The sequence below is a fragment of the Mus caroli genome, chromosome 12, assembly GCF_900094665.2.
Source record: "Mus caroli chromosome 12, CAROLI_EIJ_v1.1, whole genome shotgun sequence".
Taxonomy (NCBI): domain Eukaryota; kingdom Metazoa; phylum Chordata; class Mammalia; order Rodentia; family Muridae; genus Mus; species Mus caroli.
Genome location: NC_034581.1, coordinates 52,165,883 through 52,192,745, shown reverse-complemented (window position 1 = coordinate 52,192,745; position 26,863 = coordinate 52,165,883). Strand labels below are relative to the sequence as shown.

Sequence of the window (26,863 nt, the reverse complement as noted above, 5' to 3'; positions counted from 1 at the left end):
GCATGGGGGGGGGGGCAGGGATAGAGGAGGATGGAGAACTAAGAAGAAGACAGGAACCTCTAAAGCTAGCATTAAATACCAATTATATACATTTCCCTTATCACTGGAGTTGGCCCCAAAACAGTTCTTTAAGCATTTTGTAGCAAATGAGTCTTACAACATAATATAAAAGATATAGGATCTTTCATGGAATGGTGAGATCTTGGGAATGAGTAAACTGTGCCTTTTGTTTAATAAGAAAAACAAAGTTTATTACACCAATTAATTGATCAATTGTTTGACTAATTGAATTATTCTCTGACCTACACACACACCCTGGTGCCTGCAAGTACAACCACATGCACTCATAGTACACACACACATACACACACACACATGCACTCACACAGACACACACACAAGCATAACAACAACAAATACATGTAATAATAAAGTAAGTAAACTCCACAGCTTATCAGTTGGATTTTCCATTTATTTATGTTAATTAGGCCCGGCTCTTCCTGAGTGCCAAGGACTGGGTGGATAAGGTTTTGTAGCTCCTCGGGCACTGCAGATGATGTGAAGTTAGTGTGAGGAGTAGGCCTTTGCCTCAATAGATCTGCTGTCTGTCAGTGCTGATCAATCTGTATAGAAGGCATAAATGGCAACCACTCCATTGCTCTCATAAAACTGGTGAAAGCAGAGAGGCTGCACGATGATGACATCAGAGGAGCCGGAGTTTCAGCAAGCTGAGAGCAGGTCTGACATTCTAGGGATCTGACCTGACCACTACAGCTGCGTATAAGGTTTTCAGTACGGCTTTCCTCCTTGGTCAGTATCATCAAACACCTCTTGGTGTGGAGCAGGTCCCTCCCCAGCATGGCACTTCATCTTACTTCTGGTATTGCTTTTCAGAAAAGGAGCAAATATGGAGACAAAGTGTGGAGCAGAGACTGAAGGAAAGACCATCCATTCAGAGACTGCCCCACCTGGGAATCCATCCATATACAGTCACCAAACCCAGACACTATTGTGGATGCCAAGAAGTTCATGCTGACAGGAGCCTGCTATAGCTGACTCCTAAGAGGCTATGCCAGTGCCTGACAAATAGAGAGGTGGATGCTTGCAGCCAACCATTGGACTGAACACAGGGTCCCCAATGGAGGAGTTAGAGAAAGGACTGAACGAGCTGAAAGGTTTTGCAACCCCACAGGAAGAACAATAGTATCAACCAACCAGTCCCCACCCCCAGAGCTCCCAGGGACTAAACAAACAACTAACCAAGGAGTACACATGGAGGCACCCATGGCTCCAGCTACATATGTAGCAGAGGATGGCCTTGTCAGATATCGATGGGAGAAGCAGCCCTTGGTCCCGTGAAGGCTCGTTCCCTCAGTGTAGGGAAGTTCGAGTGGGTGGATAGGGGAACATCTTCATAGAAGCATGGAGAAAGAGATGGGATAAGGGTATTTGGGGGGGGGGACTTGGAAAGGGGATAAAATTTGAAATGTAAATAAAGAAAATATCCAATAAAAATTAAACAAACAAACAAATAAATTAATGAAAAAAGAAGTCTATGACCAGTTCTTGAGCCCATTCCCGGCTTCTGGGTCTTGCTTTCTCTTTTGGAAGCACTATGGTGCCCTGATTTTTTCTGTCATGGTTTTTTCAGGAGCCCATCTACAAGAGTCTCTGAGGAAATGACGCAGTAAGTGTTTTCCTGATTGATAGAAGTCTTCAAATTCTTAGCTGATATTCCTTTCCTGGGCACAGAAGACATTTAGCAGAGGTCAGCCAGATGTCAGGACAGCAAGGCTGAAGAGCCACAGAGAGTATGAAGAATTCTCAGACTGGACTTAGGATATTAGAAAAACAGAAAGTGACAGTTTGGAGCCAGCTGCCGGGCCATTCTTGCAACAGCATTGGCACATATTGTGTGGCAATATTACACACATCCTACAGGAGTTTCTGTATTTTCATCTATAAAACGGTGATATCGAAAGCATGAAGAAAAAAAAACCTAGCATGACTATGATAAATGAGATTTCTTTTATAAAGTGTCTACCAAGATGCTTGCTGTAGGGCCAGTGAGGTGACTCAGCAGGCAAACACTGTCATCACGAAAGCCTGGCAACCTGGCCTCAACCTTCAGAACCCATGTAAAGACTGAAAGAAGGAACCAGGGCTGGAGAGATGGCTCAGTGGTTAAGAGCACTGACTGCTCTTCCAGAGGTCCTGAGTTCAATTCCCATCAACCACATGGTGGCTCACAACCATCTGTAATGGAATCCAACGCCCTCTTCTGCTGTGTCTGAAGACAGCTACAGTGTACTCATATACACAAAGTAAATAAATACATCTTTAAAAGAAAAGAAAAAAAGGACCCAACTCCACAAGGTTATCGACCACTGCATGTGCGCTGTGGCAATGTACCCTGTTCCCCACACACTCACACACAGTCATAGTCATGAGTAAATCGGTTTTAAATTTAAATGCTCGGGAGAAAGTCATTGCTTTGTACGAAACGAATGGCCTGAAAGAGGCGCTCACTGGTCCCAGAACACAATGAAGAGCTGCAGGGAGAAATCAGTCCATCTGGAAGATTCTTCCATTGTCAGTGTCAGAAAGATAACAGGAAGAACCTTGTGACACATTCATATCAAGAAAAGACTATGAAATCTGGTGTGCAAAAACTAATGAAAGAATAAGGCATTCTGGTTAAATAGTCTGGTTAATAAGAGTTCTTGTCAAGATAATTCCACATAATGGAAGCATGATACATGTTCCTTGACTGTACCATATGGTTATGTAATATCTCTCTCTCTCTCTCTCTCTCTCTCTCTCTCTGTGTGTGTGTGTGTGCACGCACGCACGCACGCACTTCCCACATGCAGATAAAATGTGATCATCTCTCAGGTTCCTGCTCCTGCTAACATGCCTTGGCTCCCACCACCACCACCACAGACTCTAGCCCTCTGGAAACATATACCAAAATAAATTCTTCCTTCTGCAAGTTACACTTGGTCATGTTATGCACATCGACAGCAACAGAAGAATGAGTAGTTGAAGCTGATACCAAGAGAGTGGGGCCGTTGCTGTGAAGAAACTAGCCATGTCTTTTGTGGTGGAATGTGGAAAACTTTGGATCTTTAGACTAGAGATGTGGCTGAATGCTGTGAGCAGAGTCTAATGGGCCATCCTAGTAGAAGCCTAGAAGACAGACAACAAAGCTGAGGGAAATACAGATGGTGAGGGTTCAGTTCATGAGGTTCCAGAGGGGAACAAAGAGTCTAATCAGCACCTATGACAGACGCTGTTCATGCTGCACTTGGGCAAAGAATATGGATGTTTTCTGCCCATTTCCTAACAACTTATGTGAGGATAAATTAAAAAGCAATAATCTAATTTGCTACAGAGCATAACATTGAGTATGTGAATTGGTTGTTGCTGATTGCTTTATATAGTTCTACAATGAATAAGAGCAAGTCTGGCAGGAAGAAATATTATGTGTGCATCTGAGAGAGGAAAAGAATACTAGGTGAATGGGGCAGCCAAGGTGTATTCTGGGAGAGAGGCTGTGATTGTTGAAATTAGCATTATTAACACCCCCCTACTCTGCTTCAAAACAGAAAAGCTCTCCCCAGGACAAGACCCCACCCAGCTAAAGCCTCAATTTATGAGAGGAGAGAGCCTGAGTGTTTCCTCCTAGAGAACAGTTACTCAGGAAAGCCGTTGCTCAGGTGGCCTGAGCTAGTGAGCATCCACCCCAAACTGACTGTCAAACTTTCATGTAGGACTGGATTTGGAGGCAAGAAATGGGCAAGATTTAGAGAATTGTAGATTTCTTCTTATGGTTTCTGAAAGTCACTGAGGCCAGGCAATGTGTAGCAAAGTTGGAGTGCTCATGAGATGGCCCTGAGAGGCCATTGTGTGAGACTATAAGGAAGAAACCTGAGTTGTGATGGAGAGAAGAGACCTTAAGATGTTGGAGATGCCTTGAGACATCAGCCAAGGAGAGCTCCAGACAGGACACCAAGCCTTGCCAAAAAACACCAGCCTAACAAGGGAAAGGCACGGAAAGACAGTTTCCAAAAAGCTCTAAAAGATGCAAAACTCTGCTCATATTAACCATAAGATTTCATTATGTAGCCACAGCTGGCCTGGAGTATCCTGTGTAGAGCAGGTTGGCCTCAAAAGCACGGAGATCTGCTTGCTGCTGTTTCCAGAGTGCAGGGATTAAACCTTAGCATCACTAAGCTTGCCCCTGCCTACAACTCAGTCTCACACTTCTCACTCCCAGAACTACAGGAGAACCAAGTTACATTGTTTTAAGCACTGGAAAATTTGAAACTATTATTTTAATCAATTAGTTAAGTAACTAATTAATTACTATCAGGGTGCATAGAAGTGTAGAGGTGAAAGAACTGCTTTCAGAAGAAGGTCATTGCTTTCCACCTGTTGAAGCTGCTCTCCTTTGTTTCCAAAGTGTGTTTCAGACCAGCTGGCCCAAAGCTTTCAGCTGATTCTCCTTCTAAGTCCTTATAGGAATTCCAGGATGCATCCAGCGTTTTACATAAATTCTGGGCTTCAGAGTTCTCAATTAGGCCACCAGGCAAATTCTTACTGCGGAGTCATCTCCTCAACCCTAAAATACACAAAATGTTCATATTTTGTTACTTTTTCCCATAAAAGCATTTTGTTACTTTTTTATACATTTTGAGCAGGGTGGGAATCTCACTAGGTATCCTTGGTTGGTCTGGAGCTATGTAGACCAGACTAGCTTGGAACTTGAACTCATAGAGAGTCACCTGCCTCTACCTCCAGAGATGCTAGGGTTAAAAGTGTGTGTCCCTTGCTGGCCTAAATAGTTTTATATTTAAAGAAAAAAAAAGTTCCTTAGTATACTTAGAACTATACCTATTCATTTAGTATTTCACTCTTCTAAGGAATGAGATTTTACTGGGAGACTGCCTATATCAAGTGATAGAACAAAAATTAATTGCTAGTTACCCTAGAACTTTTCACTCTTCCAGACTCACATTCAGTGCAAATAACCCTAAGGCAATTTACCATCCTTGTACAGGAAATTCCCTGAAATGACTAGCAAAGGAATATGACCTCTTCCCTTACTCCTCATCCAGACAGACACCCTTGTTTTAAAACTTTTGCCCCTTTCTCATTAAATTAGTGGTTATTTAGACCTTCTAGAATTACTAAAATCAGGTATCATTTTGAACAAAAATGCTCTTTTTTCAGTCCTCTAGGACGACCTAAAACTCTAAGCATGAGAAAGTTCAGTTTGCCATTTATTTACAGTCTTTATCAAGCAAATAATATTCATATTTTGAATTATGCAAATAAGCATTTACATGATAAATCGTAATTGCTCTCAGACAGCTGTTTATAATTGGGTAAATGAGACACACTTTAAATTGTCTAAATACATACTTACCCATGTTTACATATTTATACACGAGACTGTTAACTATTCTGAATCAGCTGTTATCACCTATTGTGTCCTACTCACTTCAAGGGGAGAGAACTTTGCCCCGAGAGTCAAAGGACTGCCTTTCTATCAAAGCCAAGCTCTCTCTCTAACCCTCCTGTGGCATCCCACAATACCTCCAGCAGGAAGTGGTTTTATACTGTTCCGATGGGTAGGAAATTAACTCACACTTATATTCGTCCCTAATTAGGTACACTAGAGCAACACACAACTATAGTTCTTTAGGATGTAATGTTTTACCATCTAAAACAATCCATTTGCATTATATTCAATTGTTTGTTTTTCGAGACAGGGTTTCTCTGTGTAGCCCTGGCTAACCTGGAACTCACTCTATAGACCAGGCTGGCCTTGAACTCAGAGATCCGCCTGCCTCTGCCTCCTGAGTACTGGGATTAAAGGTACCACGCAGCTCAGTAATTTATTTTTGTATTAACAACTCCCTCTCAAAAATAAAGGGTGTCTGAAGAGGCTTAAAATTTAGTAAGGAAGGGGAATTAACACATTTGAAATATTCAAGGAGCAACTAAGAGAAGACACTTTTGACTGTTGGAGGCTTAGATTTTTGTCAAAACCTACTTTTAGTTTGTAAACACTTCGACTTCCCTTCCCTCCCCCACCCCCCACCAGAGGTTGAAGAAAAGAAAAATTAATAGAAAATGGGGGGGGGGCGGGCTATGGACCTGTTTATAAATAGTTCTTTGGGGGTGATGCCAACCTTTGTGGTCAGCAGTCCAATCCACTAGCAAAACACCAAACACAAATCAGCAGAGGCAATCCAGTCTACTCTGCAAACACCAAACACAAATCCACAGCAGTGTCTCAATACAGAAGACACTGCAAGACTCCACCAGTTGGCATGAGCCCAAGGAAGTGGCAAGAGGCAGCCAGAGTACTTCCAGAAGTTCTTGGGTGAGTTTCTCTCTAAGAAGTCAGGACAGGTGAAGATCAGCAAAGGAAGCAAGGTAAACCAATGCAAAAGTGTCATCAGCGAAGACCAGCCTCAATGAGGCCTAATGAAGACCAGCAACGAGTTGCTGAGCATCATCCACTGTCTGGTGGGTTATACTTATACCCTTGCCAAACATCACATGTCCTCTCAAGTGTGTCCGCTCTAGCAAAACATCACATGTCCTTTCACCAGACAACTTCCAGAAAACCACCACTTGTCTGCTTCGGCAAAACATCCTCTTAAGTGTCCGCTTCAGCAAAATATCATCTTATAGGACAGTTTCCAGAAAAACATCACACGACACAACTGAGTCTCCAATGAAACCAAAAATTCCCACTTTAGACTATAGAATGAGGTGGGATGTGAGTCCTGAGTTTTAAAGGTAGGCGGCCAGGGAGCTCACTTCTCTCTGCAGTGCTGACTGTTCAGACTCTGGAAAGCAGGCACAGGGGAGGAGGGGGGAAAAAAAAGAAAGAAAAAACATCTCTTCCCAGTTCATTTGCATATCTTCCAGGAAAAGTAGTGTGAGTGTCATCGACCTTCTTCATCATTGTTCCCAGTGAGCAAAAATTCTTCCCCCCCTTGAAGCTCCTATAATCCTACTACATTTCCCTTTGCTTTTCTTAAGCAATCGGTATTGATATGTTTATGTTTCTTTCGAGAAAAGTATACTTATTTCTAGTTCATCTGCGTCGACTCTTACATACAGCTTCATATGTGCTGAAGAGAAAAAGACTTTACTAGAAGATGTTGTGGGTGAATCAAGATGATGCAATGTTACTTCAGGGCTTCACACACTAGAAAGTGTACATCCGGAAACACAGAGACTTGGTAGGGTGGGGGTGGGGCAGCTGTAGAGGCCCTGAAAGTGAAAACACCAGCGCTCCCTCTAATTGCCGAAACATGGTGAGAGTGTGCAGATTTGCTAGACAAGAAGCAACAAGGCCTGGAGCTGAACACCAGAAGATGGAGAGTGTGGGTACCATCGCTAGATGGAAGAAATTTCTTCCAAAAGGAGGCATTTGTCTCCTTCTGTAAGGGAAAGATAAGCTACTTGTGGACTCAGTGTATGGAAAGCTTAAGTGGACAGAGCCATAGGCTAAAGAAATCTGAGCTCCCAATCTGGCTCTTGAAAAACTGGCCAAATTATCCACATTCTCTCTGTGTCTCTGTGTCTCTCTTTCTCGTGTGTGTGTGTGTGTGTGTGTGTGTGTGTGTGTGTGTGTGTGTCTATGTGTGTTTTCTTCTTCTGGAAAAGAAGGACTAAGCTAAAGTTCTTTTCAGTTATGTGACTTAATGAACCTAAACATATCATGGGACATCATAAGGGTAAAACTAACTTCTCCTTATATATCCCACTTCCCTAAATCCATTAGTATTAAAGCAATTATTAGATAAAATTTATTTATATAGTTAAAGCTTATATAATAAAATATAATAGCAATGATAAGAGCATTAATTAACATAATTAATACAGCACTTATTAAGTGTGGGAAGGCACTGTTCCTGGTGCCTTACACAGAATCCTTCACTAAAACCAGAACACTTGTATTATTTCTATTTTATATGTAAAGAAACTGGTGTCATGTGCAACTTGACTCAGGCTGTAATGTGTGACCCAGATTTTAAACCTAATCCTAGTATGTCTGTATGATTCCAAAATGTGGTAGGTGTTAGAAAGAATACTCAGGTTGCCTAGTCGAGTCTATCCTTTATGTCTGACTAGATAAGTCTTAGTACTAGCTCATGCCTGGTACTCAGGAGTTACATACTGTATATTTGTGGATTACAATTTAAATTTCTGCCTCAAGAGAGATCGGTAAGCTAAGGATAATGAAGCTATGTGGGTGGCAGCCTTGCAGTGGGGACGCAGGGCTTGTATATTTGTGTAATTCAATTGACTGGAGTCTAGTTAGCGCTCATCAGTCTCAGTAATAGGCTTCCTTTTCTCCAGGAATGTGACAGCTGGCCACAGCAGCCAGCAAGCAGACCTATTGATATTTTTGTTGTCTTTGGAAGAAAAAAAAATGTCTGTGGATACAATGTAGCATGGAATGAGACAATTTTCTGTCCATCCTGGTAGGACCCTGGGTGGCTAGCCTAGCCAAACCACAGGCTCCAGGTCTCTGTCAACCCCCAGAATTGACTGGAATCACCTTGGGTGGTCGCTCCCAAGCCCATTGTGCACGTGGGGCTTTCTGCCTATTGACATTAGGGGGTGCACCCCCACCTTCCCTTTGTTTCATCCCCGATTTAAGACTCATTTGTTCTCAGTGGCTTTTAACTGGTTTTCAATCTATGTTCATTGCTAAGGAGATTTAACTTTAAAAACTGCACCTTTTAAAGGGGTTTCTGTGCCACCCAATTAGCCTTGTAAGAGACTAAGTTGTTTGGAAACAAATATGACTTAAATCATGTGAAATCACATTCTGCTGGTCACTGAGATGCTAACAAAACCCCAACAGGATTCTGAGACATTAGTTGCTGTCCCTACACTGATGTCTGAAATATGCAGGCCCCAGGCTCCTAAGCCAGTATCTGAACAGAACCACAAAGCCATCTCTCTGCTTCCTGGTGGGTATTGCGGTCCATAAATGTTCAACCTGACTGCACCTTGTCCTTTTTCCTACCTTCCAGCTGGGAAGGTGGGCTATTCTAGCTTTTGTAGATCACCAAACCCCTCTATCCTTTCAGCTTGTCACCTGGGCCTCCATTCATGCAACTACCTCATATCGGTTAGGGACACTAGCCCTACCAGGTGTTACTCCCCATCCCAGGCTGCCCTTAGGAATATCCGTGTGATCAGTCATCTGATGGGACAACCAGGATTTGCTCTGACTTTTCTACCATTTTAATAATAATAATAATAATAATAATAATAATAATAATAATAAAATCTCAATAACAAAATCTGAACCCTGAAAAGAGAAAGTTTAGTTCTTTTATTTTTAGTCCATAAAACAAATGATTAAAATTTCTGGAACCAGAGTAGTGTTTATTTTATCCTTAAAGAAGAAACCAGAAAGGCAAATTTACAAGGGAAGGCTTACCAACGATACTGTGTGACTCCTGGAGTTCCAACATCTGGGTTGCTGCTGGGTTTATTGACAGAAGATCAGTTCATAATGCATAAGGAATGGTATGTTTAGGTCCATATTATATTTGATTTGCTCCTTCTAATGTTGTTTTGGAGCTTAATCCTTTGGCTTAAAGGGAACACGCATACAGGGTCGCGGTGAGTTTATTGAAAGAAATGACTGATTCTCAGTCATCATTGGGTGCTAGGCACCAGTAGTTCACTCAAGAACAGCACGCTTGGAAACAATCCCTGATACACAGCCATGCTTGCCACATTTATTTTTTCCTGTGGCTCAGAAGTTCTCATGAATGAAGTCAGAACTGAAAGCGAGTAGTTTTAGAAACAAATTTTCATAGAAAATATTGATTACCAAAGAAACAGTCTGATCCTAAAGCAAAAATATACTCTATTCTTATTCTTTTTCTCCCTCCACTCTCAAAGTCACCTGAACTCTTATGGGATCAGCAACCCCAGAAATTAAAAATGGCTTAGATGACAAACAGCCACAGCCCAACTGAAAAATCTCTTCTGTTTAAACAGGATACAATGGATACAATAGAGCAACCCTACAGAGGGACCTTATCTGCTCCTTCTTTGATAATATCCCAAAACTGTATATGACTTTCAGAACAGCGAGTCTGCTCTCTCTTCTCTGTGTAATTACACTGTTGCTTTCTTTGTGGTATTTACATTAAAAGAATAAAATTTTGATTTTGCTCAAACAACAAAACCAAAGAAGCAGCTATCACGCAAAACACCTACTTCCATCAACCAAGGGAGCAACTGTGTTTGAAGTACAGACCCAGAATGTGTGTGTCTTGATGCTGTAGCCATCTAGGATAGTCCAGTATGAACAGCCTGATGCGGTGTAATGAGCCGGCAGTGCAAATGAGCAATCAAGACACTCTGCCCAGGGTGGACGTGTCAGTCACTGATCCTTATTGCTCTTAGTTCATGTGGACTGTGACAGAGGCGTGCTGGAAGGAGAATGGCCGTAAACCTAAGGGGAGAGACGTGGAGTTAGTTCTACGTTAAATGAGAGCTTGCCAAAAAAAAAAAAAATGGAATAGACAAAAAACAAAACAAACAAACAAACAACCCGGAAGTTTTCTGAGGTGCTTTCCTTTCCTCGGGTTGCATGTGACAAAGCAAAAAGTGATGTTTTAAGGATAAGCCAATTGTATTTAAGGATGGAGACATTATACAAGAAATGCATTCTGGAGAAGAATCTCTAGATTTTTTTGTATATTTCCCTTAAAGCTCAAATCAACTCAGAAAAATATATGATGCATTTATTACCTTAGAGATAATGAAACTATTATTTTTGAAGCCATCTGTAAAAAAAAAAACATGGTTTTACCAGACATGAAGATTGTATTAAATACATAGTACATACATATTTTGAAGTTTGGGAGACTATGCTTAAATCAAGTAATTTCTAAGTTATTTCCTAACTGAAGTAAGTCCAATTTACAAGTAATTGTCTTCGGTTGGTTTTATTGATGTCGATAGTAAAATGTTTTATATGTTTGTTGTAATTTCTTTATTTATTGGTTGATTTGGTTGGTTCAAGAAAAGACAAGCAGAAACAATAAGTTTCAAGGAGTCCTAAACACCTTTCTTCATCCCTGTCTTTGATAAAGCTAAACCTAAAATGCGCAGTATTTAGCCTCGTCATTTATATCTGTGTTTGCCTGTAGGCTCCAGAGGCAGTTTCCATGGAAGCCCACCGTGCCCAGAAGCAGGGTGAGTGGAATGCCTCTCCAATGAGGGACTTTTCACTGGCAGTGATAAAGGCCGAGAGAGAGCCTCCTCCACACAAATGATTGAAAAACAGAACACGAAGGACATTTTTATTTTTGTTGTTCCCTTTGTGTGGTATGTGACTTTAGGGTAAACACCCATTTACTCAGGAACACAAAGGCAGGCACCTATGCTGGGTAAGGGGTTCCCAGAGCTGCAGGAAAACACATAGAGGTTTTTTTTTTCTCTTTCTTTTTCCATTTTGTTGCAGGACATTTTTCTTACCTCCCCTTGAATAGGGAGAAAGTTTTTTTTTTTCTCCCAAAGGACAATGGAAGAATAAACTAAATAGCACAACTTGAGAGAGTTTGAATGCCAAAGTTTATCTCTGGTAGTTGATTTTTAAAAATATAAAACCTGAAGGGAAAAAGAAGCACTGTCATGTGGAATCTTCCACCCATGCTTTCTCCCCTGAAGTCGTCAGACTGTAGCTTTAAGTGAGCTTACTCTTTCCATTACCTGATACACCGTTCTTTCTAATTCTGTCTACTTTGGGGGCCTTTCTTCCTTTAGGTCCTCTGGGGCTACCACAGTCTGTCTTCAAGGCTCGCCTTAAGCTCCAGCTCTCCTGGCTATTCTATCCCGACTCAGGATAAGGGTAAGTATGCAGTGAAACATTCTCAGAAGTTCCAAAGCTAAAGTGACATTCTTGTTAGTGCTGTCAACATTGAATCTGTGAATCTTTAGTCCTTGAGAAATTGCCTTAATAAACTATCAACAAACACTTATCTAGAATGGCTGGTTTGGTATGGTTTAAACTGCTGCCAATAGAAAGAATAATATCCCACTTTAACTATGTGCAGCAAATTTTTGAAGATGACCTCAAAACAGAGTGAAGCTATTTTTAAGGGCCTTATTACAATGTTTTTATACTCTATGGCTAGCTTGTTTTAAAGGCTTCAACTGAAGTACTAGTGGTTAGTTTTCAGCATGCACAGTAAATTAGTCTGTGCAAGGTACTGGTCATAAAATGTGGCTGGAGTCCATCTTCCTTGTCTATACATAACACCATACATAGTGTGATCTTCTCTGTACATAACACCAACTGTGATTGATCTAAAGCCTGGATCTTTTGTTACGTAAAACTCAGTAAGAATTCTGTATTTTATAATCTATAGTTATACCAGTCAAAGTAAATATATATATATATATATATATATATACACATACATATACATACATATATATATACATATATACATATATGTATTCTATGATATAATTTACTTATTTATAGCAGTCATATATATATATATATATACACATTTAATAAAGTATAACAAAGTAAACCTTTAACAAAAAGATGAAACAAAAGTAAGAATTTTAGATCTAGACAAATAATATTTGGCATACTGTATAGCTATTTTAATTCTGACAATCTACAAACCATGTAAGAACAAATACTTTTATGCCACTGGAAGGCATGAAAATGATTAGAATTGTCAATAAATAAACCAGTTTTTAAAGTTAAACTCTTACTTGTTGAGTTTTGAGGAAGAGGAGTGCAGGCACATTTAATTAAACAGCTTTAAATGAGAAGAACCATTTTACTGAATATGTTTATGTATATATAGAGAGATGTAAAATGCATGTATAGTGTCTACTTAATCTACTGGATGAACATAAGAGAAAAAGAAAAACCTTTTCCCTCAGAGACCAGGAACAACAGCACCAGCAATGGAAAAACCTTACTTTAAAAGACTTATAGAGCATCTCATATATTGTTACTTGACACTAAGCAATAAAGTATGTCTTTAAAAAGATGTATTTATTTACTTTATGTCTGAGCACACTGTAACTGTCTTCAGACATACTAGAAGAGGGCATCGGATCCCATTACAGATGGTTGTGAGCCACTATGTGGTTGCTGGGATCAGGACCTCTAGAAGATCAGCTAGTGCTCATAACCACTGAGCCATCTCTCCAGCCCTCCTTTGCTATTTTATCCAACAACTGATAAAGAGGGGAGAGCAGCTGCTGTGAGGTAAAATGCCCTGGTAGTGGAGGGCCCTCTGTCTGTCAAGACGATTCCACAGCATTGCCTCTCCCCTCACCATATAGAGTTGCAGAAATTTATGAAACAGAAAAAGAAGGAGGAGGAGGAGAGGAGGAGGAGGAAGAGAGAGAGAGAGAGAGAGAGAGAGAGAGAGAAGGAGGAGGAGGAGGAGGAAAGAGAAGGGGGAGGAGGAGGAGAAAGAGAAGGAGAAGGGGGAGAGGGAGGAGGAGAAGAGGAGGAGGAATTTCCTAGTAGTACCTTTTAAGCATCCGCTGTGATAAGCATCTTTGTGTAAGATTTGAAATGTGTGAATGGTTCAAACATTCTCAGCATATCACACCTCCAAAGATTAAAACTTACTCCAGTTAGGATGTACTAGACCCAACTACAGAGAAACAAACCCTCACAATTAAGCAACAATCCTCACAAACTGTGCTGCATTGCTGACTAAGACACTAACCAACATTTGAAAATCTAGAAAAAAATGCCCCATAAGAGAGATAGATATTAACTTATAATTCCAAGAATCTCTTGTGTATGGTGCTGGGGAAGGATGCGCACACATGTATCTCCAGTATGCAAAGAGTTCTTCTCACTCTTTTCCTACTGGCCTAGTAGGAATGATTTTCTACACCTAAGCCTTTCATTCTCTGAGGTAGAAGAGGCAGTGAAGAAAGTCCCTTCCTCTAAGGAGTGCCTCCTCTCTTCTATTTTTTTTTTTTTTCAGAAGGCATAGTTTGCATGGGACAACCTCCTCAGGTTGTCCTGTTTTTGGGTGCAGACTCTGGGAAAGAATGGATATAAAGTTTCAGAAAAGAACCCTAGGAAGAAGGTGAATATTCAAGGATGTGTTTGAGCAGGGAAATGACCGGGCTCTGTATGACCAAGAAGTGTGACTTTTCCCAGGACAAATACATGCACACAAGGCTGGGGCTGGAGAATGTGAAGCGGGAACTGATATTTAGAACACATCCCAAATCCAAGTTCTCTCTCAGAACACAACGGCTACAAAGGGGATGCAGAGCGTGGGAGCCAAAAGCAAATATTTGATGCTGAAGAGCTCTTAAGAGCTGAAGAGTGTCATTTGCTTATTTCTACATGTCAGTGTGGTTTTAGAATGTTAAATAGATTAAAAGGCTAAGAGAGGTCAGCCATCCCAAGGAAGACTCCTGTATATTTCCTATCCTGCTTCTTCCTAAAATTGTTAACTGTGGGGCCACAGTCATCTGGAGAGTCCTTCACAAACCGAAAAGTTAACACACAGACTCCTAGAATGTCCTGCAAGGTGGATCAGAGTCTACTGACGATGAATCCCAGCATAGAGAGGTCAGAGAAAATCGAGAGGGAATGAGAGTCAGAAACTAATAGTCTAAGAAATTACCAAATCTATTCGTCTTGGAAGAAAGCAGGAGCGGGGGTAGGGGACAGATCGGAGATAGAGAATCTCAAGATTGTCTATTTTGCCAGAGGCAGAGGATGCACAGGTTTCCAGGCCTGAGCGGCTTCACCTGGCATAGCTTCCAAGTTCACAGAGTCTGGGAATCTACACTTAGGCTTCTCTAAAACTCTACCGCCTCCCGCCAAATCTCTGGCTCCCGCAGGAGTTTTCTCTGCATAAAGGTCAGCACAATCATTTCAATTTAATCTCATTTAAAAAGACATAACTAATAAATCTATTGCCAGGACCACAGAAAGACAGCCAGCAGAGTCGATCGATCTCCCAATCCCATTGAATCCCATTGAAAACCATGACAACACCGGACAAGCTCCGATTTATCCCAGCTAGCTAAAGCGCATTGTGAGCAGACGTCAATCACGCATTATTCCGGACTGAACAAATGCAAAATCTTTGCTGGAACAAATGCTTCCAACAGGTCCGGGCGTCCCAGCTCTATTTCCCCTTTGTTTGTGGCCTAGCAGTTGGCCTGTAGTGGGCTAGCCTCCGCCCGACCACCCAGCGCGCGGTGCCACCGGCCACTTTAGGCACGCTTGGTAGGACCGCAGCTGGGGGTGGACGCAGGCTGGGTGAGGCGGGGGTGGGGGTGGGGGCGCCACGCCCTTGTCAGGTTCGAATTCAGCCTCAGCAAAGCCCGGTTTTCAGATGTGGCTACCCAAATGTAGCTCTCATTCCTGAAATTTAGAAACCAGGTACCCAAATAACTAGCTGGATAGAAAAAGGCTTCTGAGACCGCACTCAAGCGCTAGACTGAAGCCAGAGGAAGACTAGAAAGGCCAACAGAATGTGCCTGCTGCTGCCGGATTCTGCCCTCTCCTACCTCCTCCACCCGCCTTCCACGTGGATCATTTTATCTGTGTCCCCTTGGTGACTAGAGGATCTGGGAGACATCTCCTGTCAGGCACATTTCTTTTGGGCAGGCCTGCCGCTAATTCTGCCTATCCGCCCATTCTGATGAAGCTGTGGTGTGGTCTGCTACACTGTGAGCAGTGAGTAAAGAAGACCATTGATTGTCCCTTCCTATGCTGCTAGCTGGCACCGACTTGGGTGATATGGAGATGAAGGGCAGGGACGAAGCCCTAGTGACAATACCAAGGAAGCTTTGGTAGGCCATCCTAAAATCTGCTACCTCCCTTGGGTCCTAGAATGGAGGAGCTCAGCCACAGAGTCCCAGAATCAGGATCCATAGAGGCCAGACCAGGATGAGCATTTCGGGACCTGGATTTTGGCTTTTTTGCTGGCCTGAGGAGACAGACACAGGTCCCAAGCTCTCCCACAGGCTTCCAGCCCTTTCAGACTGTGGTGTGTGTGTGTGTGTGTGTGTGTGTGTGTGTGTGTGTGTGTATGTATGTGTGTGTAGGCTCCTGCAAAACCTGTGCCCCAGACATCTGGAAAGACCAGGCCATCCTCTGATATCTAAGGAATGCTACCAAAAAAAAAAAGTGCGCCAGTTTAACGTAGTTATAAATCACTTTCCAAATAATTACGAGAAACTACTATTCCAGCAGGGAAGCTCCGGGGTGAAAAACAAACAAAGAATAATAAAGTCGCCCCACCCTCCCCAGCTCTACCACCCAGCCCAGGCCCCACGTCAGCCTGAGAGGAGAAGGAAGCTGGGGCTCAGTTGGGAGGACCGTGGTCACTCTTCGCCACCCAAGATGTTATTCACTGGTAACAATCCCCATTATCTGTCCCCACTTTGGTCTAATCAGACAATCGCTAATACCAGGCCAGCTTCCTGCGACCTCTGGGAGGTAGTCTTGCAGAGGGGGCGGGTGCCGGGCGGGGCGGAGCGGGGGGGGGGGGGGGGGGGTCGGGCGGAGATGGCACCTTCCGGATTTGCCCCGGCTTCGCTCCAGCACTCATTCAGGTACTTAAGACCCTGGACACCCCGACCGCGGTTTTCAAAGCCCTCCAAGTGGCAAGGGCTGTTAATATAAATAGGGATTCCTCCCGCAAAGGTGCTTACGACTCAAGGCCAGCGCGTGGCGAGCGCCTCGCACTTCCATCCTTAGGAGCGGCGTCCCCAGCTGTCCCTAGGTCCCTAGCCTACCCTGCCCCCCACCTTCTTCCGCTCCTCGGCCATGGCCACCTCTGGACGTCTTGGCTTCACGGTGCGCAGCCTCCTGAATTTACCCGAACAGGATGCGCAGCCCAGGGTGAGGCGCGAGCAACAGACGTGCGTTCCACAGACCGCCGCCTGGCTGGAGTCGGAGCGCAGCCACTACCTGTGTGAGTGAGCCGGGACTGCGGCCGGGGGTGGGGAGTGCGGAGGAGGGACCCAGCCAAGCCTCTGGGGTCAGGGATGGAGAGTGGAGATTCCCAACCCAGAATCAGGTTCCTTCCACCCTAGAGCAAGAGCAAAGCTCTGGTGGTCCTCAAACCGACAGGTGGTGCGTCTGGGTCCACACATCCTGAGAGCAGATCTTGGACCTGGACTGCTGAGGAAGGTAGTGGTTTTGGTGTCTGGTGATCCGAAAAGATCAAGATATTTAAAGATTTGAAACCTTCCTTTTGTGTCCCAGGGCTTTGCTAACTTTGTCAAAACAGAGGTGGCCGGTATGGGTGACTCAGCTTGTGGGAAACTAGTCTGCCAGCTCAGTTACTGTTGCGACTCCTTTAAGAGAACCCCAGGGTGGGTTTCTCTGGGGCATCATCTCAGGTCTGCCGATTACTCTTGTAGTATGGTTGAGGTCCTAAGAGTAGAGGACGTGGGTACCCAGATGTGAATACAGCAAAGCAAATGGGTCGCAAAACCCGGAGCAAGAGAATAGGGACTCCAGGTGAAGACGAGGGTGGGAGACAGGTCCCAGACACCCGCAGAGGCTGGCCTCTCACCAGGCGACATCTGCTTTGCTTTGTGGTTCCCAGCCTCGGATGAGAGCGGCCTGGAGACAAGCCCTGCAGACTCGTCGCAGCTGGCTTCCCTCAGGAGGGCGTCCCCCAGCTCCGACCGGGAGAAGAGGAGGAAGCGGCGGGTGCTGTTCTCCAAGGCCCAGACCTTGGAGTTGGAGCGGCGCTTTCGGCAGCAGCGCTACCTGTCGGCGCCCGAGCGTGAACAGCTGGCTCGACTCCTGCGCCTCACGCCCACGCAGGTCAAGATCTGGTTCCAGAACCACCGCTACAAGCTGAAGCGAGGGCGAGCGCCTGGGATCACAGAGCCTTCGGATATGGCAGCATCATCTGATCTGCACGCCGCTCCCGGCCTGCTGCGCCGCGTAGTGGTACCCGTGCTGGTTCACGACGGGCCAACGAGCAACAACGGCAGAGGTGAGGGGACCTCTGCCATGCCCCAGGACAAGTGCAGCGCACGCCCGGCCACTGCGTGTCCGGTGCCAGGCTACACCGCCTTCGGACCGGGCTCGGCCCTAGGCCTCTTTCCAGCCTACCAGCACTTAGCACCACCAGCTCTGGTCTCCTGGAACTGGTGAGGCTGCTGCGGAGTGCCTAAAGCCACCCTAGACTTGGGACATTGCTGTTTGGTCCACCGCAGTAGAGCTACAGCCACACCGAAGTCAGGACCCTTGCAGGAGCCCTTCTTGAGTCCTGGGTCCCTGGATTGACCTAACCAGCAATCGCAAACACACACACACACACACACACACACACACACACACACACACTGTCACCAAGACTCCGGATGGTTGCCCCGGCGCCAGTCCCAGAGCTAGATTTTATTTCTTGAGCATTATTTGTATATTTTAAAATAGCGACTTGTATGAAGCAACTTATTTTTAAAAAAGTGTTTTCCCCTTGACTTGTTGTGCTAGATTATACTGTGGAGGGTTGGGTCCCTGGCGCTCCTGCCACTAAAGGGATGGAAACTGGTTTCCCTTGGCTGGAGGTGGGAAGACCATTTACACTGAGACCCATCACCGGTTATACTGTAGGTCAGAATAAAGTCCCAACAAGACTTTGGCAAGGAAAGGGAGTAGGAGAGGCAACGGAGGCAATCTGGGCGTCTCTGCAGGGTGAAGCTGGGGATTCTTTAGTCTCTGGCTCAAAGACTGAACGTTTATCCTGCCCCTCGAGCAGGGTCCTGACTCAAGGCTGTTTCCAGAACTTGAGGATTGAGGAGCCTGGAACCAAGGAACTTTGAACATACAGTTAATGCCATGAGCGCTTCAATATGCTGTGGTTTCCTGCCTCCTCTACCCGGCAGTGATGGGACTGGCTAGGGAGGGTATTGAAGAAATATAAAGGGCCACAGAATGACCTGCCCAGGGCACTGTTTCCAGGCTACCCTAGGGAAAGAAGGTAATGCTAGGATTGCTATGCTGGGGTGTGGATCGGCTAGTAAGAGTCCAGCAGTGCACACACGGAATGATCTCCTTTCCATTCCAGGCCTCGGTCTGCGCCTGTTCTTTTCCTGAGTATATAGAGAGGAAGGAACTCCAGGGCAGGCAGTCGCTGTCTCTGAAGCTGTGACCTTATCTCTGGAAACCCATTTCAGAAAGAGGAGAGGAGAGAGGTGTCCAGTTGGTCCAGGAACAGGGACAAGGCCCCTGATGAGGACTGAAGAAAAAAGCATTAGGCTTGGTAAAGGTCCTCGATTTCTTGTCCAAAGAGGAAGAAGAGGAGGAGGAGGAGGAGGAGGAGGGGGAGGAGGAGGGGGAGGAGGAGGAGGTATCAAGGTTGTCACCTGGAATGGGGGTGGGTGGATGGTACATTTGGGTCTCAGCTGCCTGTCACCTTGTCTTCCATATGGATGTGGCTATCTTAGAAGAATCTCCATCCTTAAACCTCCTTTTGTGCTGGATACTGAAAAAGGCATTGTCAGGCCTAAAAAGGACCTAGACAAAATCCTCACTGTTTCAATTCAGAACTCTGTTTAATCAATCCCTGGAGACAATGTAGTGGGTGTTAGGCAGGACAATAGTATCTTTTTAAACCTTGTGGCCTTCAGGAAGACAAAGGGCTTGAATTTTATGGGCTTACAACTTCAATTAGAATAGTGCCAATGTGCATGGGAGATTATCAAATTTGTATCATAAAACCCTTTTCTAACAAATGATTGGTAGGGAGGGAGCCCCAACATTGTAAGACATATATTGGGACCTGTAGGAGCTTCTCTGTTAGATTTGGCTGAGCAGATGTGAAAGAAAGAGAGGAAGGGATTTCTGAGGAAGGCCTGGGTTGGGATTTGTAGCTGGCTGTGAGCTTGGCTCTTCCATGCTCTTCCTGCATGAATGGGAGAAAGTTTAGAAGAGACCTATTCAGCAGATCTTGGACCCTGTGGAGTGGGAAGGGTCTATAAATGTGAAGTCTGAAGAAAAAAGGGGTGGGGTCTGTAGGGAGGCTGATTTAACCAGGGTGTGGGGAAAGTGTACTCACATCCAGATTCATCATGGTCCTAAATGGTGAGCCAAATTTGAGTCACAGCAGGATGGACCCAGTGAGCCAACTGTGCTCTGGGCAGGAAGGGGACAGTGGCACCAGCAGGCATGATATACAAACTGTTAGTCTTTTATATTCTTTTGCCATTGGCCAGAAAGTCCTTCCTTTAGAAATAAAAGACCCCATGGAAAGAGAAAAATGCATCCACATCTCAAGGTTTCATTTTAGAGACTCGGGTTGGCATCTATGCTCTTCTGTCCATACCTATGATCAAATAGAAAAGCGCTCATTTCCTCTGTGGCTCAAAATCTGAATCCAAGTCTTTTCTGCCAACAGCTGTGAAGACAGTCAGGGGCTCCCTTTCCACAGGGTCTCCCTCCCCAGAGCAAGTGTCTGATCCTGCCATCCACCATGGACATGACAGGATAGATTCACACTCAAAAAGCGTGCAGTGAAGTTTGTTGTGTTTCCAGGTACATTCATAGCTGATCTCACAGAAACCTTACACACACACACACACACACACACATACCTGGGGGGGGGGAGAGAGAGAGAGAAAGGAGGGGGTAAAGGATCTTGTTTTACAGACAAGAAACTGGCACAAAGTAATTATAAACCTCAAAGGATGTTACTATTGTCCTTAGTTTACCTCATATTTAGCCACCCTCCAAGCTTCCCCTAAGTAGGACAGTTGTCACCTTGTATATTTTATGCAGCTATCATACATATGGACAGGCTGCAAGAGCAAGCTGGAAGCTCTCTACATAACTCAAGGCCACTCCTGAAGCTGATCGCAGAACCCAGTGACTTGCTACCACTTATAACTCTCCCCTGTGTGCCAGAGGACAGTCCAAGTATTTTTGCATATAATATAATGTTTCCAGGTACATTCATAGCTGATCTCACAGAAACCTTACACACACACACACACACACACACACACACACAGAGAGAGAGAGAGAGAGAGAGAGAGAGAGAGAGAGAGAGAGAGAGAGAGAGAGAGAACCTTCAGTTTTGCCAACCTCATGTTCATACTTAAGAGTCTTAAGGTCAATGAGATTGTAAGTAGTTAATCTAGGGCTAAGGGGTAGGCTGAGAACTTTAGATTGTGTGTGTGTGTGTGTGTGTGTGTGTGTGTGTGTGTGTGTGTGTGTGTGTGTGTGTGATGGGCCAGAGGTTAATGTTGGGTGTCTTATTCAATTGTTTTCTATATGAGTTTATAAGACAGGGTCTCTTCCTGAACATGGAACTCCCTGACTCAGCTAGTCTGGATGGCAGGCAATCCCCAGGAATTCCTCCTGCCACTACCCTTTCATAACAAATGACTTAACTGAGCCATCTCACAGGAGCCTTTAATCACATGGTGGTAATTATTTTTGCAATCTTTTTGTGTTAGGATTTTCATTCAACAGCCTTGGTTCCCTTCCCACAGATGTTTCCTTAAAGACAAGTTCTCTAGCATCTTTCTGTCTCTGTCTGTTTTGTCTCCACCAACCCCAGCTCCCAAACCTCAGGCTTTGGGACACAGCCTTTGTTTTACCCTGTCTATCTGCGTTCATGTCTCTGTCAGTGAGATGGAGCTCTTGTACAGGCCATGGTATTCTCCTGTGACTATCATTCACTGTTCTTCTTTCAGCAAAAAAAAAAAAAAAAAATATCTGTTGCCGCTACCTTGACATCAACTGTAAGCCCAGTGTTCAGTAGTTGTTGCTGAGTCTGGTAAGCTCCTTGAAGCTGTTCCCAACCCCCATGCCCAGATCCCAGCGGTGCTGTGTGACTCGGGCTTGCTTAGTCCTTTCCTTCCTAGGTCTCCAATTTAATCTTTATTATTAAATATCATCCTCTTCACACATCCTCGTGTTCCTTCCATTGTAAACATTTTCACTTCATCTCACTTAAATCTCTCGCTGGTGGAGATTGCAATTTTCACTTCAATTTTCTTTCCTTGTTGTTCAGAAGATCTCACATCTTAGCACATCTCTTATCTGGTCAATTTAGCACTTTAGTATCTTAGATAATGTGCTACTGAAGGGTGAGAAAGAAGTTATTTGAGCCCAGGTTAACCTACACCTTCGCTTTTAACAATGGAGTTTTATTATCCCCTTGCCTTGGTTGATACAATTCATTAGCCTCTCTGTCTCTCTTTCTGGCCCCTCTCTGTGTGAGTCCCTCTCTTCTCTCTCTACACATGCACAGACACACACATTAAAGCAATTTTGCCTTGTGAATAAGATACACAAGCACATGGCTGTAGACTCGACATGGTTGAATATTTGGTTAACTGTTCGTCTGCCATGAATGTTTCAGCTAAATAGAGTAAGTTGTCAGTGAACGTGAATAACAGATAGTCAAAGTTACCTTGAGAGGAAGTGGGTCTTTACCTCCAGGCGTAGCACTTTCTGCAGATGTGGCTATATTATTTAGTGTTCAAATCTGCCTGAGAAACTGCATCTCTCAGGACCACTTATATTTCCAAGACATTTGGAGGTAGAGACTTCTAAATGACTCCTTAATTATTTTCAGAATTCTAATTCTTACCTGTTCACCTCTCTCTCTGGCCCCCTGGTCACATGCACAATAACCAAAAGGCATTCTCCTTTCCTCCTTGTGCCTGTCACTCATATTGCTCAGTCTGTAAGTTCACTAAAGAAGGTGAACAATGCTTCGATGCTGAGCCCTGCAGTGATGATTTGACCTTACAGGGAAACCAAGAAGAGTTGCGTAGGCATTGGTTGAACACTCTGGTGCTCCTTTTATTCTAGCTCCTTTCCAAATGTTCAAGGTTAGATGTTCTCAGATTTTCCAGTCATGTCTAGTACACAAGCCTTAGTGTTTATTCTGAAATGAAAAAAAAAAACATTACAAATTAGAAGTAGAAATAGTTTTCACATTGATAACCTGCTTTGGGACAAACAAGAAAAACAAAAACCCCAAGCCCCTTTAGGTTTCTTTTAAGTTTGGGTCATTTCAAAACCGACTGCCATTCCACATAACTTCAGTGAGCAGGGTGTGACAGAGGGGACATCTGAGGGACTGGTCATGCATAACTTCCTCCTGTATTCTGACTGGGTGGTCTTGTATGAGTAACAGGTTTTTAAATGCTTTTCTTCAGCTAAAAGCTCTGAATTAGATTCTCTCTTTTCTACTCCTAATACCAAATTGCCCTGTTGTTCTTCTTTTTTTTTCTTCCTCTTCTTTTCTTCTGTTCCTCTTTTTCTAGCCTGGGGATTGGATGGGATATTTGGAAGAATTCTCTAGGAAGAGGAATGTAGGCTGTTTGCAAATTAAACTGACAAAGTGTCAAGGAAATCCATTCAAAGGGCCCTTGACTCTCACCTAAGACGCCTTCTTTCTGTTGTGTCTTCCCCTGAAGCTTTGCTGAAGGATAGCACACTAAGGAGCAATTCCTCCAGCCCTAAAGAAGTCATCAACTTAGGTTAAAATGACCTCTTGGGAGGTAAATTCTCAACTCGAAGCAATCCTGAAACACCACAAGCCCTCAGGATCTGATACAATCACATAAGCAGACACACAGATACAACAAGATTCAGATGTAGAACGAGAGTCAGGAAATGCCAGGGAGGATGAAAAGCAGGGTAAGAGTGGGATGCAGGGTGGGGGGAGGGGGCAAAGAACCATTTACTTTTAGGGGGAGCCGTTTTACTGCCGAATCTTGGGAATAGACTCATCTATCTGTCTGAATACACCACCCTGCCAGCTCTCTGCCAGAAACATTTAACTTCTAATGCAAGTTAAGATGAAGGGGTAGTGTGGATTTTTTCTATTGTTCATCTATGTGGTAGAACATAAGGCCTATTAATCTAGGACTGTACGGAACACCAAGAATTAACAAAACACAAAAAAAGCTCCTAGAAAAATTTCTAGAAGAAACCATAAATATCTTTCACCTCTTCACTGAACTTGTTGTTTGAAAACAAAAAGTACATGTATTCTCAAATAATTTATGTAGGCCTAGCAACAAAATGTGCTAAGTCCAGTAACTACATTTAATTATATCATTATAAAATGCATATGACACACATGTGAGTGGGTGTGGACACCTTGGGAGGCTTTCCCTTACAGAGAAAATCTCTGATGCAGTATCCCACCTGTCATCTTGCTTTTCTTGTTCTGAAAAATGACAATTTTTTTTCACTAAGATAACAAGGAGAGCACAGAAATGCATAACTAGGTTGTGTTCCTAATTCTAGTAATCTTCACAATAGCATTTGTTTTCTCATCGATGATGCAATGAATCGGGGACTCAGGTAAAGTGTTAAGTGTAGAGGGGAAATCTCATCTGTATCACTGCAAACTATGACCATCAAGAGAAAAGGCTGGGGTCAAACTGGCTCGGAAAGAACAATTCCCCTTTATTCTTCTGTTTCCTCTTCTCTGTAGTTTCAGACATTCCCCATCTATCAAGAGTCATGCACTGGAAATAACACACTTGGTTTTGTCATTAACAAGGTAAAAACTAAACTAGGACCTTAAAAAAAAGAATATGGAGAGAAGCAGATGTTTGCTTCTTCCTTGGTGGGATAGGAGTTTAAACAAGACTGTAAGGTTTCTGGGAAGAGTCTATAGGTACTAGACTATCACCCTCCTGAAGGCTCCCTGGCTGAAAACACACAGCCCTGAAGTCTTAGCACATAGTGAATTTTAAGCTGAGTTTAGGATGCTTTTTGTTGCTTTCAGTACCTCAGGAGGACATGTTGCAGTTTGTATCAATCTAACTTCTTCCCGTAATTCCCGTAATTGTCACCACAGAGTGCCGGAGAGACTTGATTTGTAGACTGCAGAGCCTGAGAAAGCTGGTGACACAGAGGTATCTGGGCCCCCAGGAAGCAGCAGCAACTGATGATGTCTAGGGGGTGGGGTGGGGCTCTGGGAGCTATTTTGTTCTGTTAGACCATCACACAAGCCCAGACAACTAAATGACTGGCCTTATTTTAGATGTTTCATCCACTAACAAGAAAATGTTTCTGTGAACAACAAGAAAATAATTTGTGCAACAAAGGAAGCAGTCAACAAAAGGAAAAGTATCTTACAGAATAGAAGGAAAACACAAGATATATAGATGTGTGTGTGTGTGTGTGTGTGTGTGTACAGTATCCTAGATATATGAAGGGCTTATACCTTTCAATAGCTGAGCAACAATAATACAATAATAACAACAACAATAAACCCATATAACAAAGGGACTTGAATTGACATCCCAGAATAAACACAGATGCTCAACTAGTGTATGGAAAGGCACTCAACATTGCAATCATCAGAGAAATGTAAATCAAAATCAAAGTAAAATATTACCCTCTGCTTATTAGTACCGTGGTTTATCCAAAAAAGGGGGGGCATAGGGATGGATGGCTTAGTGGATGGAGGTGCTTTCTACCAAGCCCAACAACCTGAGTTTGTTCCCTAGATTCCACATGGTGGAAAGAGAAAGCAGACTCCTGTGAGCTGTCCTCTGATCTCCATACATGCCTCAGGTTCTGAATAAAACACACACACACACACACACACACACACAGAATAAATATAATATTTAAAAAAGAAAAGCAATAAAGTGAGCAATAAAATAAAGAAGAATGGAAAGTATACCCATTATGAAATATCTTACTAAGGGGGCTGGAAAGATGCCTAGGTGGTTAAAGGCACTGACTACTCTTTCAGGATACCTCAGTTTGATTCCTAGCACCCACAGGCTAACTCAGATTTTTTTTTTTTGTAACTTTGGATCCAGGGGATTTGACAGCCTTTCTGGCTCCGCAGGAATCAGACACACATGTGGTACACAGACATACATGAAGGCAAAGCACCCATACACACAAAATCATTTTTTAAAAAATGAGAGGAAGGTTCCTCAAAACTTGAAATGAGAATGACTTCTGATCTGGCAATTCCATTTCTAGGCATATACGTCAAAAGAAAATTAGTATCAGAATCTTGAAAAGGTATGTGTGTACATCTCACGTACACTGCATTATCTATAATAACCAAGAGGCATAAATAACCTAAGTGGACACTAGTGGGAAAGTGTTGAAGAAAGTGTTATACACACACAACCCTGTGAGGGGGTGTATTATTAAACCATAAGTAGAAGAAGCAAATCCTGTCACGACATTGACAAACCTGGGGACACTAAGCTAAGTGAAACAAGATGGAGGGAGAAAGGCAGATGCTGTAAGATTTCTTTTATATGTGGAGTCTAAAGAAATCAAATTCATAGGCACAGCTGGGAATGATGGTTACCAGAGTACCAGAAACTTGGAGACATATATGATGATGAACCACTCGAAGGGGACAAGCATTTCTATAAGATGAATGATCACTGCGTAGCTAAGGTATTGCAAGAGTGGTAACAGTTATAGTAATTAACTTGATTGTGGCAACCAAACCGCACATTTACTATCTTGAATATCATTTTTGGTCATTTAAACTTTCTTTAAAACTTAAGTAATTGTTTTATGTAAGAAAGGCAAAGGCCAGAATTATCTACCAAATGCATAGATTTATTTTTTTCTATTAATCTTTTCAGTTGTATCTTATGAGGCCAAATGAAGTCCCCTGTGTTTGCTTTACCCGGGCCATACTCTTCCATAGCTTGTGGCTCCCGCTCACCATTGTCCTGTCGCAGGACACAGTGTGTAATTATTATGCACAAAGTCTTGGCCTCAGTCCCTCAAACCGGAAAAGTTTCCTTGTCTTCCTTTTCTTTTTTTTTTTTTTTTTTTTTTTTTTTTTTTTTGGTTTTT

At 43.4% G+C, this 26,863-nt stretch overlaps 1 protein-coding gene across 1 annotated transcript; it reads left to right on the top strand.

Moving 5' to 3' along the window:
• The first annotated feature begins 16,627 nt into the window (after positions 1 to 16,627).
• On the top strand, positions 16,628 to 18,504 carry Nkx2-8 (NK2 homeobox 8). Its single transcript, XM_021179726.1, has 2 exons — positions 16,628 to 17,000; positions 17,640 to 18,504. The coding sequence occupies exons 1-2, from the start codon at positions 16,853 to 16,855 to the stop codon at positions 18,197 to 18,199; spliced, it is 708 nt and encodes a 235-aa protein (XP_021035385.1). The 5' UTR covers positions 16,628 to 16,852; the 3' UTR covers positions 18,200 to 18,504.
• The last annotated feature ends 8,359 nt before the right edge of the window (positions 18,505 to 26,863 follow it).

What these genes read in the sequence shown, in the direction of transcription:
- Nkx2-8 (XM_021179726.1), top strand. Translation starts at nt 16,853, where the DNA reads ATGGCCACCTCTGGACGTCTTGGCTTCACGGTGCGCAGCCTCCTGAAT. An exon ending in GGAGCGCAGCCACTACCTGT is followed by an intron (nt 17,001 to 17,639) that starts GTGAGTGAGCCG and finishes TGTGGTTCCCAG; the next exon opens with CCTCGGATGAGAGCGGCCTG.